General features: G+C 35.6%; 1 protein-coding gene and 1 pseudogene across 2 annotated transcripts; one reads left to right on the top strand and one right to left on the bottom strand.

The window, feature by feature from the left end:
* The first annotated feature begins 2,858 nt into the window (after nucleotides 1–2,858).
* Nucleotides 2,859–11,708, top strand: tnk1 (tyrosine kinase, non-receptor, 1). The gene is made up of 14 exons (XM_079462719.1): nucleotides 2,859–3,182; nucleotides 5,926–6,108; nucleotides 6,203–6,270; nucleotides 6,376–6,564; nucleotides 7,090–7,242; nucleotides 7,787–8,064; nucleotides 8,152–8,278; nucleotides 8,406–8,549; nucleotides 9,186–9,280; nucleotides 9,616–9,825; nucleotides 9,939–10,003; nucleotides 10,496–10,935; nucleotides 11,061–11,156; nucleotides 11,247–11,708. Exons 2-14 carry the CDS (start codon nucleotides 5,949–5,951, stop codon nucleotides 11,412–11,414), a joined length of 2,193 nt encoding a protein of 730 aa, XP_079318845.1. The 5' UTR covers nucleotides 2,859–3,182; nucleotides 5,926–5,948; the 3' UTR covers nucleotides 11,415–11,708.
* Nucleotides 11,709–12,786: 1,078 nt separating this feature from the next.
* On the bottom strand, nucleotides 12,787–14,436 carry LOC306901500 (phospholipid scramblase 1-like; annotated as a pseudogene). The gene is made up of 6 exons: nucleotides 14,389–14,436; nucleotides 14,267–14,309; nucleotides 13,952–14,172; nucleotides 13,426–13,587; nucleotides 13,052–13,212; nucleotides 12,787–12,837 (listed from the first exon to the last, which is right to left on the bottom strand). The product of its transcript is annotated as a phospholipid scramblase 1-like (transcript).
* Nucleotides 14,437–14,671: the final 235 nt, after the last annotated feature.

The raw sequence follows: 14,671 nt of genomic DNA, 5'->3' as shown, positions 1-14,671 counted from the left end.
TATACTGAAAATATTTGGAAAGATATTAGCTCATTTCTTCATGACAATATGGAGATATTAAGGATATTATTTTGGGATATTGTTTTCACCTTCTTTAAATAAGAAAGCCATTAAGACGATTTCAATTTGTAAACAATTTAATTTATATTCTGTAACTGATATATAATATAATTTCGTACCCTCATGTTTACCTAATTTATAATTTGTATGTGAACATGTCTTGTATTTCTTTGGTAAAGCTCAATAAAAAAATACAAATAAAAAAGCATTCTATTTTATGAGTGTGTATTTTCCCAATTTCTCTGGACTGTAGTGATATTGAAAATCTCATATTTAAACAGACAAAATAAAAATAAGGCTATCTAATAAGGATATAATATTATTGTTTAAAGTTACAAGGTTAGAGGAAAACAAATAGCAAATAGCCTAATGAAACCATTATCATATTATTTCAAACTGAAATAACATAATTATTTATAGTCTCATAAAAAGCAAAACGATTGTATTGAATTTCTGAAGCCTCTATTGATGTATTGTAATGTCTGAGATGTCTCCCATATAAACATTGTTAAATTTTTCTTCATTTTTTGTTGGATCACGTATTGTTATTAATAATGTAATAAGGAAAATATTGTGATCCTGTAAGTATGTATGTTTGCAATGTTCTTGAATAAAATGCATTAAAATATATTTAGAGCATGCATGGAAATTGATTTGCAACCACAACGTTCCCCCAAAAATCTATTTAAATAAATGTTTCTGGATAATTTGTTTAATAAAAGCTGTTTAAATTAAATTGGAGCTGATCTATTTGATTCTACTGGTGATCTTTTATCATATGAAAACTGTTCACTAACATCATGTACCATTTAAAGAATATGGAATTATTGTTTTTGATGAAAGTCTCTATTACCCATCCTCAATTATGATTGAGATGTGTTTCTCTTTTAAATAAAGACTGCAATAATACATTTATTCATCAGCTTTCCTATAGTCTTGTAGCTCAAAGCTTAAAATTCTGCATAGAATACCATTGTAACTTTTAGTCTAAACACAGTGATGTAGCTGTATATGCACTTTTGGTTTTAATAAAAACATTAGTCTCTTTTAAATGTAACGTGTCCATTGTTTTTCCAATTTAATATAGTCCATCTATTAAATATTAGTTTTTTTAATCTGTTCATAATTGTTTTATTTTCGTGCCAACATTTCTGGACAAAAATTAATCCAATTACTAAGATTGATTATTAATACGAATGTGTTTTTTCTTCTTTTTGACAGGATCTTATTTGTGTTGGAAGGAATGCTAGCTATTCCCATTTGTCCTATTTTTTTCTTTACCTGTATGAGTACATACATTAAATTTATGCATTTGCCCGATGCTTTTATTCAAAGCGACTTACATTGCATTGTACTATACATTTGTTTCTATATATGTAATCCCCTGGAATAGAACCTATGATGTTGCTATCGCCATGCTTCAACCACTGAGCCACAGGAAAGTATATCTGTATTTGTTTCTTATAGTGCCAAACAATAATTTACTTAAATTTTGAACTGTAACCGAAGAGGAGAAATTGCTGGATTCAAAAATAAAGGATATGAACAATATCATTGGTCATGTTACATTACTTATAACCTTCTGTGCATTTTTGGATTTAAACAAGATTCAGTCATTTATAACTTTGCCCTATTTTAACTGGTATATCCCCCTGCAGTCTAAAATGTGTTCTACAAGTTACTGATCCTTAGTAATAGGCTGTCAATCTGTATGATACTACACAGTAGGCTAAATAGTAAACTACTGCATACTTCTTGAGATATGTGTCTGAAAGAGTTGAGTCATAATGTGATGAGAAGGAAAAACACATTTCCTAAATTTCACCAGTCAAGAACCAGCTATGGGGATGTCTTTAAATTACAGGACAGTTTACACAGTTTAAACAAATGTGGGTTTCCCAAGAACAGATTTACCAGCTAAATCTCTGTTAGAATGTTTTCAAATCTATTTCACATTAGATTGTAGCTTGTAGTCAACAACACACAAAACCTGAATTTTAAATAACCAAGTTCATAGTTTACATTCGCTTTACAACTGTTTTTATGTCATGTTCATGACTCTCATTTGTAAGGGTTATTTTAGTATTTTTTTCTTTTAACGGAAAACATGATTTCACATGACCATTTGCATTTGTGTGAGTATGTGTCGAGAAGAAAGACATAAATAACCAGTCTAACCGGAAAGACAGGATCAGATTGGAATAGCTGAAAGGGGCTCTGAGAGAAAATAGTCTCTGTTTTCATTCTGCTCAGTCTCTGTCGAGAGTTCCTGTGTGCTGAGTGAACTAACATAGTAGGCCTATACTCTCAAGTTTTCTTGTACACCCATTTTTTGTTGTTGTCATTAATCACTCACATTCTTTATTGCAATATTAAAAAGTTTGTGTTGAAACAAGTTAATCATTTCCGGCAAAGTGTAACACATTAGTTAATTCCTTGTGACTAATTACTTTTAACAAGTATTACCATAACCAAAACTCCAATAAACAGGACCCCATACCACAACAATTTAAATGCAATCTAAGGGACCTTACATAGCAAGGTGTCATTTAAAAATATTGAAAAAAATTATAAAAGGCTTCATAACAATTCTGCATTTGGCTAATATAAAATGACATATTCTAGAGCATGAATGATTTCAACTATCAAAATAGTGAATGTACAACATAAGCCTATATGTTTTTTATTTCGCTTATATTGGCAACACGCTTAAAACACAAACAAACAAAAGACTTTCGTTCAAAATAACGTCACAATAAACACGCGTCAAATATTACTATTATTACCTAAGATAGGTCATGAATTCAACAGGTGGAAACGGGGAAGTGTTGCTGTATGGGCGGAGTCAGGAAACACTCGGAAAGAGGGAAAACACAGAGAGACGTCAGACTCGCTTTATACATTTTCTGTACAGTTTATTAAGAAAACGTACTATACACAGACTAGTCGTAACGACAGTCCGATACATTCAACTTCAATATTGTAACGTCGAGATTTAAGGATAAACATGCGTACAAGTGGCCTATAAACTCTCAACAAATCAACTACTCGTAATGGAAATATACCTGCAGAGTCTTTAGGCTACAAGCTGGAAAAGGGACTCGACGTTGATCGTTTCAATTGTAAGTAAAAGCATTTGTTTGAACATTTTGTGCAAGCAGAAAGCTTTCACACTCGCACTGTTGTTGAGAATGTTTATATTCTTACTCAAATGTTACAATGTGATTAAATAAATGTTATAGCCCAGTTAAAGAGTTTCGAATACTTATCAAGGGGTTTGGTTAAAACTAGCTATTTGCTATAAAATAATGTTTCCAATAAGTTAGCGTCATTTCCGCTTTGCTGTTATGCTTTAACTCTCACTTGGTTAAATATCTAAGCTCACCTTATCTGCTGTCATGGCTGACTTCTAAAGGAAGGTGAAACCAATTGTATTATGCGCATTTCTTTACCAAAACTGCTTTACTTCCCATCAGTAATGTGAACTTTATTAACTATATTCTATATTTTGTACATTTATTTATTTAGGGAACATTTATATTAAACCAATTCTTGATATTTTTATATTTACCACCACGGTATATTCGATCTTTATCAGACACGAATCTTGAATCGTTTGTTCAATTATTAGAAATGCAACAACTCAGAATGACCAAGCAGTCTAATGTCCTACAAAATATCTCAAATAATGATGATGTAACAAACAGCAATAGTAAAAGTCACTTAGTTGTACAATTAGTTATGTTGTGATGTCGGAGAGTGGCAAATACTCAAATATGAATTTGTGACTAACTGCCCAGTCATTGTTCAAATTCATCGGCTTGACACAATCTTACCATTAGTTAAATGTAAAGGCTTGAAGTCACACCTTTTGACAAAAAATAGCAAATATGAAGGAAACAGAAATTGCTTTCAGAAAGCTGTCATGTGTTTCAAAGCACCGTGTGTCGCTCTCCCATGTTGTTTATTCTGCTGTTTGAAGACTTCCAGTATGACATTTCTTTGATTAGCATAATGCATGTTCTTTTAGCACACACCCAGTTTCAGAGCACTGCTTCATCAAACAAGTTTGTGCCTAAAAGCTATGAAGTCTATACGCAGGAACAGACTCGTTTTTCTGTTCAAACTGAAAATAACAAATGCTTTAATATTCAACTATTTCTCCAAGATAACTGCGTTAAAATAAAGTGTTTGGCTCGGATGACCTACAATGCATTTTGTTGATTTTGGTTTATAACCGACATCAGAAACAGAACTCTATAGTCAACACGTTTTACGCAAAGTCTACTCTTGTCATTCAGGGTGCGGGATCTGGGCGTGGAGTCTTGGAGAATCAGATTTTGGTACTCTCAGGTTGCTTGCTCAGACAAGGCCCCGTACTTTTAGATCGGTCACATTAAATGCCTACCGACTGATTATTCACTGAAGGTCTGTGTTTTTGTTGTCATGGTTCTCATACACGGGGTGGACTGAGCCTCTGGTGTTCTTGTTGTACACATGCTGATGACACTTTCAGAGGTTGGGAAGGTTTACAAACTTGCTCAACAGGCAAGATTATTATGTATGATTATATTCTATTGTACATATCTTCCAGCGATACATTGTTTAATTGCAGTATGAAACATTCAGTAGACTTCTTGCAATTTACTTAACAAAACATATGGTATGTTTACGTTTTAAATATAGTCAGTGCTGTCAAAGTGGTCACTGACTATACCATTGGTTTATGAGACATGCTGGTAAATCATTCTCTTTTACACACACATGCCAGAAGAAATAGCTGGCACTCACCAAATTGACTGAAGAAGTGGTTTGTTTGGTGCATTAACCCTCCTGCTTGGTCAGTTTTGCTTTTGCATTACCTTTTTGCTGTATAATATTTTTTCCCAACGTTTATCTAACACACAGCTTCCTTTATTAAAAAAATTCATATAAAATTAAGCGTAAAATTACTTTTTAGTTTGTCAACAAGTTCCTTCTCCCTAGTGTTTGTATTATTGCCAGCTGGATTCAGCTTTGCAGCAAATTCCCAACAGGTGTCCATAGCAACCAATGAGGCCTCTATTGTAAGGAGCATCTATCCAGAATGTCTATTCAGTTACATTACTTTATGTGTAGAATTTGGGGGTAGGATTAAGGCTGAACTACACAAAGTACAGCGCTGTGAAAATGTTAAGATTCGCTTTTTAATAAATAAGAAAAAGGTATATATGCTGTTTTGTGAATATCAAGACAAATATTATTTGCCATTTACTCTTCATTATCAAGCAAGAGTTTTGTACGAACAAGGAGTCTTTGTTCATACAACAACACCTACTTGCATCTGATCTCAAAGTCATTGAATCATAATGGAATTACATGAAAAAAAAGTCTCAAGTCGTCCCTCAGACACTAAAGCAAAATATATTAACAAACATTGTAGAATATATTAAAAAAAGCATCTAATGTAAGACCTTTGCAGCAGCTTTGCTAAAGGTGACGACTCTTTTATTATGAGTCCTACGGCACTCACTGTGACTCACCAGGACAAGTAAGAAGACCGTGAGAAGAAGAGAAACATTTAAGAAAATGTAATTGTAGATATTTTACTGCATTTTTAGTTTTGTGTTCTAGATTTAATCTGTCACATAGTTATGCAGGGCCTCACCGAGTAAGTAACATGAGATGAATATATTCAGATGATACAGATACAAATGACTGATAATGTACCGCCCGTCATTATTGGTGATTTGGCTTAGACAGGTTCTTTCTTCCTAACAAACCATGTCTATGTATAAATGTTCTCAGGTCTTGTCAGGGATGTTATTGTGAATTTGATGTGATTGCCTCTTGATTTTGTGTGTTTCTGCTCTGTTTAACCAACAGGATTTTTTTATGAGAGTGAAATAATGATGGATCATGACACGCAGTGGCTGTACCAGCTTCTCGCTGAGGTGCAACTGGAGAGATTTTATTTAAGGATGCGAGATGGACTCAATGTGACACGTATTGAGCACCTCAACTATGTCAAAGAAGCAGATCTTGAACAGATTGGCATTAGTAGACCAGGTTTGTTTTGTTAAGGAGTTGACTATTTTAAAAAGTAAAAGAACACAACATTGTTTTGTTTGTTAAATTATGTTTTTTCTTTACTTGTCAACAGGACAGCGGCGAATATGGGAAGCTGTCAAACGTTATAAAACCAGCATGCGGTCACGGCCGTGGTTAAAGGTAGAGTATTTCACTCTTTACAAAGTTTGGAAAGGCATTTAAACGTAATACTATTCATTCACGTGTTATTGATAAAAATACCCATCAATGATCCTTTTTTCATAGGTCTTTAATGGCCGCACCCCAGAGGGAGGTGATCAGGTTAATGGTGTTGGACCAAGCCAGGGGCCGGAACCAGGACGTGCCCTCCCCTGTCTTATCCAGGACAGTGAATTGGTCTTTGGAGAGAGGTTGGGTTCAGGCTCATTCGGGGTAGTTAGAAAAGCAGAATGGCAAACACCAACGGGACGAGTGGTGAGTTGGTTGTTTCCTGATCTGGTGATTTTATCACAGGAGAGCAGTATAGCCCTAAAGTACTATATCTTCAGTTAGTGGTGCTCTGTCAGAAAACAAATTACCCAAGCTGTCACTGGAATAGTACCCTTTTAATGTATTATTTAAGAACAGATAAGTATACATTTGCTACCATTTATACCTTTGAGGTACGTACCTGTTTTAATATGCACACTTTAGATGCAAAGGCGTACTGCTATTTCTGCATTGTACAGTTTTATTTGGTTGTCTGTTGGTTTGCTCAGTCTATTCATTTATACCAGCAAGGATAACTACATCGAATCAAATAAAGTTGTATATTAAAACCAGTGGTGTTTTTTATATTGTCTATTGCTTTTATATGAAAGAGGGGTCAAAATATAATAGTTGAACCGTAATCAAATATTTTACTCCTGTACCAATATGATTATACCTGTTCTTTTTTGATGAATTGGAAATAAAATAAAAACGTATGTTTTATCGTGTCTTGTTGCTCTCTTTTTTAAGCTTCCCGTGGCAGTGAAAACTTTAAGGAGTGGCTCATCGAGGCAGGTAGACATGGTGACAGATTTCCTTCTAGAAGTTTCAACCATGCAGTCTCTGGACCACCCAAACATTATACACCTCTATGGTGTTGTCCTTACGCATCCCCTTAAAATGGTAATCTTAACCTTTGGTCTTAAACCAGATCTGTTACTAATTTGAAATAGTTGGTTGTATGCAAGGGGATATGCCTTTTCTCACTCGGTTTCTTATTCTTTCTTATTGTTATTATTATATTCATGGTTCCTTGTGTTTTTAGGGCACTTAACATACTAAAAACTTAAACTGTGGTGCACTTATGGGAGTTGATGTGGGCAAATGCTAAATGGCACCGTCAAGTACCCCCTTTTGACTGAATAGGTGGAACCAGATTTACTTACAATCATCAAACTTGGCACAAAGATTGTTTTTCAGTGTTATGGGTTACATAACACCTTTTAATAGCAAGAAATAATCATTTTTTCTTCAGTTTTGTTTATTTCAATTGTTTAAGTCATATTGAGGGTTCCTTCGAAGTTTGTTGTGGTCCATTAGTGGGCTGGGCCCTCAGGTTGAAAAACACAAGAAGGCTTTTATTATATGTCTTTAAAAAAATTTGTATTTAACAAATGTATTCATGTGTAGCTTATGTTTAAATATGTGTCTCTTTCTTGTTGATCAGGTAACAGAACTGGCTCCTCTGGGCTCTTTATACGACACACTGCGTCTGCGGCAGGGAGCTTACCCTCTCTCAAGACTCTGGCTATTCAGCACACAGATTGCGGCAGGTATGGAGTATTTAGAGTCCAGGCGGTTCATCCACAGAGATCTTGCAGCCCGTAACGTGCTCATGGCATCTAGAGACCTAGTTAAGATCGGAGACTTTGGACTGATGAGAGGCTTGGATCAGGAGAGGGACCACTACGTCATGACGGCACATAGACGAATCCCATTTGCATGGTGAGAAACTGCCCAAAAAAGTGTCCGATAGAGCTTGTAGATGTTATTGTGTGGTCAAGGATATTAATTCCTCCTGTCTTTCTATAGGTGTGCTCCTGAGAGTTTACGTGTGGGTACTTTCCTTCATGCCTCAGATGTCTGGATGTTTGGTGTCACGTTATGGGAGATGTTCACTTACTGTGAAGAGCCCTGGCTGGGGTTCTCTGCCAGACAGGTATAGTACATAAGTACACCGCTGTTACGGTTGCACAAATCAGTTGATGTATGTAAAGACATGCTGTTTTCTGCTTGTTCTGAAGCTAATGTTACTTTGGACTAAGTGATTTGTGTTGTGTTTATAGATATTATTTAGTATAGAGCGTGGTGATCGGTTAGAGAGACCTCCAGACTGTCCTCAGGAGATGTACTCTGTGATGCGTAAATGTTGGGCCTGCAGTCCTACTGACCGACCCACCTTCTCACAACTCAAAACCATCGTTGCAGAGGTCAGTGTTTCAACTGAGTGATACATGTCTTGTGCCACAATAAAAACAAAACTAATTTTTACTTATTAAAGGGATAGTTCACCCAAAACTGAAAATTCGGTCATGAAATACTCTCTCTCTAGTGGTTCCAAACCTGTATAAATGTATTTGTTTGAACACAGAAAGATAATGCTTGTAACCAAACAGTTCTCGGACCCTATTGACTACCATAATAGGAAAAACTACAATAGTGATCAAAAGTGCCCCAGAACTGTTTGCTGTCCTACAGTCTTCAAAATATATTCTTTGACATTTAACAGAGCCAAACAAGGGGTCCAAGAGCTGTTTAGTTACAAGCATTCTTCCAAATATCTTTCTTTATGTTCATCAGAACAAAGAAATGTATACAGTTTTGGAACAACACGAAGGTGAGTAAATGATGACAGAATTTTTATTTTTGGGTGAACTGTCCCTTTAATGTAGCGTTGACACAAATGTATTGATTTGGAACTATACAAACAAACTGTATGGTTAAAGTTAAGATGCTCATAGTATGTTCCAAATCAATACGCTGCTGGAAAAAAGCATTAATTTATATAAAATAGACCTTTTGTCCATCCTGATTTCTCTGTGTAATATCTTTTTCATTTTTATTAGGCACAGCCTATGGAGGTTCGTGCAGTGAAAGACTTTACAGAGCCCAGAAAACTCTCTTTACAGGCAAATGACCTAGTGATTATAATAGAACATGGGTAAGGCAAAAATATATATTTATTAATGCATTTAAAAAAATTATTATTAAATTTGATTGTAAATGTAGTATTTTCCTTATTTTCTATACTTTCCTTATTTGTATATTTTACTCAACTTATGATTTACTCCCCCTCATCCCATCCCAGATGTACATCACTTATTTTCCACAGCTGAACACAAACAAGTCATGTTATATTAAATTGCTGAGATGTTACCTTCTTAAACTGGGCTTAATATGGCAATCAAAGAATGTTCATATTTGGATGCCCTATTCATTTCATATAGTCAACACTGTGTTAACGATCATGTTCTGTATGTTTTTGTTCTCTCATAGGCTGGATTTAAGTGAGTGGAAGGGGCAAAACAAGAGAACGCTGAGCAACGGCTGGTTCCCCCCTTCACTGGCAGCCCCCTCCTTCACAGCAGTCAGTCCGGTACCTAGTACTTCTCTGATCTCTTTCCCTGTTAGAGGTAGTTTGCACCACACTGGCCATGGAGATACCGATCCAGCACGGAGCTGGGGCACCCCAGAACGGATAAATGAGTGAGTGACATCATGAATATAGTCCAAATTAGGTTATAAACCTAAATAAGATTTGAATAAAAGCTATTAAGGCTAATACAACAGGACTGAACTGATTTGTTTTGCTTTTCCAGCAATGGAAATTGGGGGATTCCATCTGCAAGAGTCAAGACAGGATCCAATCTAAAGAAAATGTCAGGTCAGAACTTGCAAAACTTCCATTTCTTAAATGGACAGTTCGCCCCCAAAATAAAAATGTATTTGTTCTGATGAACACAGGAAAAGATATTTGGAGGAGTGCTTGTAACCAAACAATTCTTGACCACCAGTGACTTATTTTTCCTACTATGGCAGTCAATGTTGGCCAAGAACTCTCTTGGATACAAGCATTTTTCCAAATATCTTTATCTGTGTTCATCAGAACAAAGAAATATATACCGATCTGGAACAACTTGTGTTTGTGTAAATAATATGCATAACATAACATTACATTACATTTATGCTTTTGGCAGACGCTTTTAGCCAAAGGGACTTGCATTGCATTATCCTATACATTCGAACCCACGGCCTTGGCATTGTTAACGCCATGCTCTTACCACTGAGCTACAGGAAAGCAGTATAAGAAAAGAGGTTTTAAGTGACAGCTAAAATATTTGATCATTGGTTTGATCATCTCACTCTCTATTCTCAGGCATGTCAAGAAGTCTGGAGTCAGTCTTAGGTGGGGCACAAGACACAGATACAGGGAATTCTGCTCAATCTGGCCACCGCAGACCGCCCCCCCCTGACCCCCGCAGGTTTAGTGACGCTGTTGTCAATCCACCTCCTCGCCCCCCACCCCCAAATCTCAAACGCATTAAACCATTGATGGTCCATGAACGGAGGGCCGTGAACCCACTCGCCGGTGCCTGGACCCCTCCACCTCATCCCTTACAGCTACAGTTCCAACACCAGCCTCAGCAACAGTGTTTTGGAAGCAACAACCTTGCCAGGATGGCCCATCTGGCCAAATCAAGCCCTCAGTTAGATAATGACTTAGAAAAAGAGAAGGAGCGAGACAAAGAGAGAGAACTGGAAAGGGGACAGGAGAGATACCCACCACAAGTTAATAAGGTGGCAGTCATAGCACAAGTATGCTTACTTCTTCCCTTTATCTAACAATATAATGTATATGCACCCTTTAAAAAATTCAATTCCATTGTAACATTGCTTAGTGAATTAAAACTTGGTTAATTTAATGAATGATGATTGTTTAGCTTCAGGAGGTGGTACATGGAGTGACCAGTGAAGAGGTTCAGAGAGCTCTGCATCGCAATGACTGGAATCCTACACGGGCAGAACAACAGCTTAAGGTAAAAGAGAATTTACCCTCATTCTTCCACAAACAATATCACCATTGGATTTATTTTTATTTTACAATTTTTATGTTTTAACATCATCAGTTAGATCAGCTGTTTTACATGAACCAGTGCTCCCGTGAGGAGTGTCAAAAAATTCTTGCCCGCTACAACTGGGACCTGCAGCAGGCTGGACGCTGTCTCATTCGATTGGTTAAAGAAAGAGATAGATCCAGAGAGACTGCACCGGAAAGACGAGGAGAAAGAGTTTAAAGCTTAGAGTTGACTGTTTAAAGTTAACTATGTTAATGCTAGGAGCTCAATTCTTTATATCAATGAATTATATCAACAATCCACAAATATCCAGGACACCTAAAATGTTGTTGATGCTGAGAAAAGACAGTATAATTGAAATATAATGTATTACATGACTTTTCTTTTTCAGAGAAGATTGTAGTTGTGACAGCATCTTGTCTGTTTTTTAGTTTGGATGTAAATATATATTTGAATTTGTATAGAGAGTGTTCGAATTATTTGTAGCTGTTTAATAAAGTTAAACACATTTACAAATATATGTTTGCAGACGTGTTTATTTAAGAACAATACAATTATTAGCAAAACATTTTCTTTCGCCCTTTTTTATTTTATACATACATACCTACCATAAGTTGGAAAAAGCAATGCTATGCAGTATACAGGCCAGGGACAAATTTGTTCCATGAGAAAAACAAAAAAAATCTGTGTATAAGCTGATCTGACTTACCAAAAAACCTTTTAACTCATTTAAAAAACAATTCCAGAAACATTGTGGCTTGTCAACATAAAGGAACAATTTTATTTGTCAGAGGTTGCTACATTAAATACTTAGTTTTAGTGGCCGCATCCGAGGAGGCTAGATTCAGTCCCATGAAACTTAAACTTGGTCTGAAAATTTACAATTTAATCCAATTTTATATTGTTTTCTAGGTGTACAAAGAAATCTGTCCAGGCCATTTTAGAATAAAATATAATTGTATTTTTCATTTCTTTGCTATACATTACATTAGACACTGGGGTATAGCAGGCAAGTTTTCTTTTTTTCACATGTACAAGACAGTTATGCACTTGGAAGACGCTTTTATCCAAAGCGACTTACATTGTATTATACTATACATAGTCATTTAAACTATGAGGTCGTGTATGTAGTTAAACTACATGGTTTGCATATAGCATTTACTCTGTAATTAGTACTCTGTCAGCAAGTGGGCTCCTGTCAATAATAAAAATGTTTCTGTGTCATAGTAGATTTCCTGAAATTAATTGAGTAAATTTTCCTTTATACAGTTGTGTCAACCAAAATGTAAGTTCAAATTTTAGAAACATCTCGGAAATCTAAATGCACAAATTTAGACTGTACTCTATGTCTATGTTGTAAAAATGATGTTACTTTACATCAGGTTTACTGGTACTTAGACAGAAGGGCATCTTAATATTTTATGATATTAAAGCCCTTTGTTAACAATTGTTAAAATAACACTAAAATAAAAAGAATTACATTTTTTTGGATGAACTTTCCGGGCCCCTATAAAGAGAGGTCAACTCTGGTCCTGGTCTGAGCACCAGCACTGCATATCCCCCCCTTATCTGACACACAAAGTTCAGGGGCTTATAACAATTTCCAAAATAAACCTCCACCTATTTCAAAATACATGAAATCCTAAAGAAAAGAGAATGAATGGAATTAATGTGAAAAAGTGAGCCTTCTATTTCCTACTGAAAAGTGCTTTTAGACCGTTTAGTTCTGGCTTTTAATTACATTTAAGTATAAAAGATTGGCTTCCAAAAACATTAATACAAATTTTAGGTATATAGTATTAGACTACAATCTCTAGTGAAATACCTCTCTGTTATTATATTAGTTTAATACTCACAATGAGGAAGCAGGCACCCATTAAAACAGCCTTCATCTTAACATCCATGGCCATAGGGAACTGGACAGTGAAGTTGGTGGCATCAGTAAAGCATTTTTTCACGAAACCACTCCGTTGTTTGTGATTCGACCAATTGGCTTCTCGCCCTCTTTCCCTTTTACCTTAAGATGGAAGACATCATGTTTAAAGATGATTTTATTTCAAATTGAGATATAATTTAGACATGTGGCAAATATCATTGTAATTGATATGTGAAGATATGAGTACATTTAAATACTGTATGAACAATATCATAATATGAAAATGCAAGACACAAATGCAAGACGTAAATTAAAAAACAAAATTCTAATGGAAATGCCTTTTCTTGAATTTATCTCAAAATGTATATCCCCACAGCATCAACATGCCATAAAGGGCCCCTTGATCATTAATAGTGTTTCATTGTTGGGTCCTTGGACTGAGAATATTGGTAAGAAAGGATGCCAGTTCTGTTTTATACGTCCAATAGTCACTCCAGGGGGAGCTTGTATTTCCAGCTGAGGTAGAAAATATCACATAAATGAAGAAAAAATACAGATGTCTATCACATGCTAAAACAGGCAAACCCTCATTTACCATGGTAACTTAAAAACAATTGGTTCAAAACACTGTACTGCTGCTCCGAGCATTTCTGGTTACCTCTCAGCTGTCAACATGTCGTTCTGAAAATATGCTAAAGATTGAAATGTTGCTAAAGAAAAACACTGAGGGACATCAGGTTGTCTCCACAACATATAGTTTTAGTTTTTTCACTATTAATGCTATTTAGATGACTATAATCTATTCAAGCTGTTGAAACTACCGAAGATAATTGAAGATACCAACAGACCAACAAGTGGTGATTCACCATTGTTTTTTTACCTCTTGCAAACAGCAAGGGCAGCAACAAGAGTTGCAGCGTATGGGTCTTTGCACCCGCATGACTTCATGGCCCATGTTCTCTTTAATCCGTATTTGAAAGTTGCGCATTACACCTAATAAATTGCGTGTGAAGCAGTCCGTCTTTTCTTTGGCCTTGAAGATCAATTGGCCGAGGCTGTTCTTGATCTCATATTGGTTGTTAGTCTCAAAGCCAGTGAATACTGTAAACATAAATGACAGAAAAAGTATTTCAAGTCTATAAGTATAAAAAGTATGCCTACTTACAATTTTAAGAACAGAACAACATTCACTTACTCTCAATACACTCCAATTTTTGGTGAATAAGAACTTGATCGATCTAAAATGCAATATAAATGTTATAACAAATAAAAAATGTTTTATAACTTAGTAGATAAAGAGAGATAGAGATGGCCCACCATAGTAAGGTACTGCAGACCTGGTGGTACTCCAACAAGTACAGCCATTGCTGGAAGAGCAGGTGCTGGGACAGGTGAGGGAGTAACATTATCATTGTCTTTCTATGGGTTCGTGCAGTATTAATGTTCATTTGAGGAATGTTTATAAATGAGTGTTTTATCAGTGTTAAACAAGTAAATAGTTAATCTAGTCTGTTTTGGAGAGATTAAACTGAATGATCACAAATGTATTTGCCATGATTCTAGACCAAGTTTTTTATCTAGAATCAGTCGATTCCCTGGA

This window comes from Barbatula barbatula (assembly GCF_947034865.1).
Source record: "Barbatula barbatula genome assembly, chromosome: 1".
Classification (NCBI taxonomy): domain Eukaryota; kingdom Metazoa; phylum Chordata; class Actinopteri; order Cypriniformes; family Nemacheilidae; genus Barbatula; species Barbatula barbatula.
The sequence above is the reverse complement of the archived record's forward strand: the minus strand, read 5'-3'. Positions and strand labels throughout refer to the sequence as shown.

Excerpts from the sequence above, each read along its gene's own strand:
- tnk1 (XM_079462719.1), top strand. The coding sequence starts at position 5,949 with ATGATGGATCATGACACGCAGTGGCTGTACCAGCTTCTCGCTGAGGTG. Across the intron at positions 6,565-7,089 it reads AAACACCAACGGGACGAGTG|CTTCCCGTGGCAGTGAAAAC; the intron begins GTGAGTTGGTTG and ends CTCTTTTTTAAG. Across the intron at positions 10,936-11,060 it reads AGGTGGCAGTCATAGCACAA|CTTCAGGAGGTGGTACATGG; the intron begins GTATGCTTACTT and ends ATGATTGTTTAG.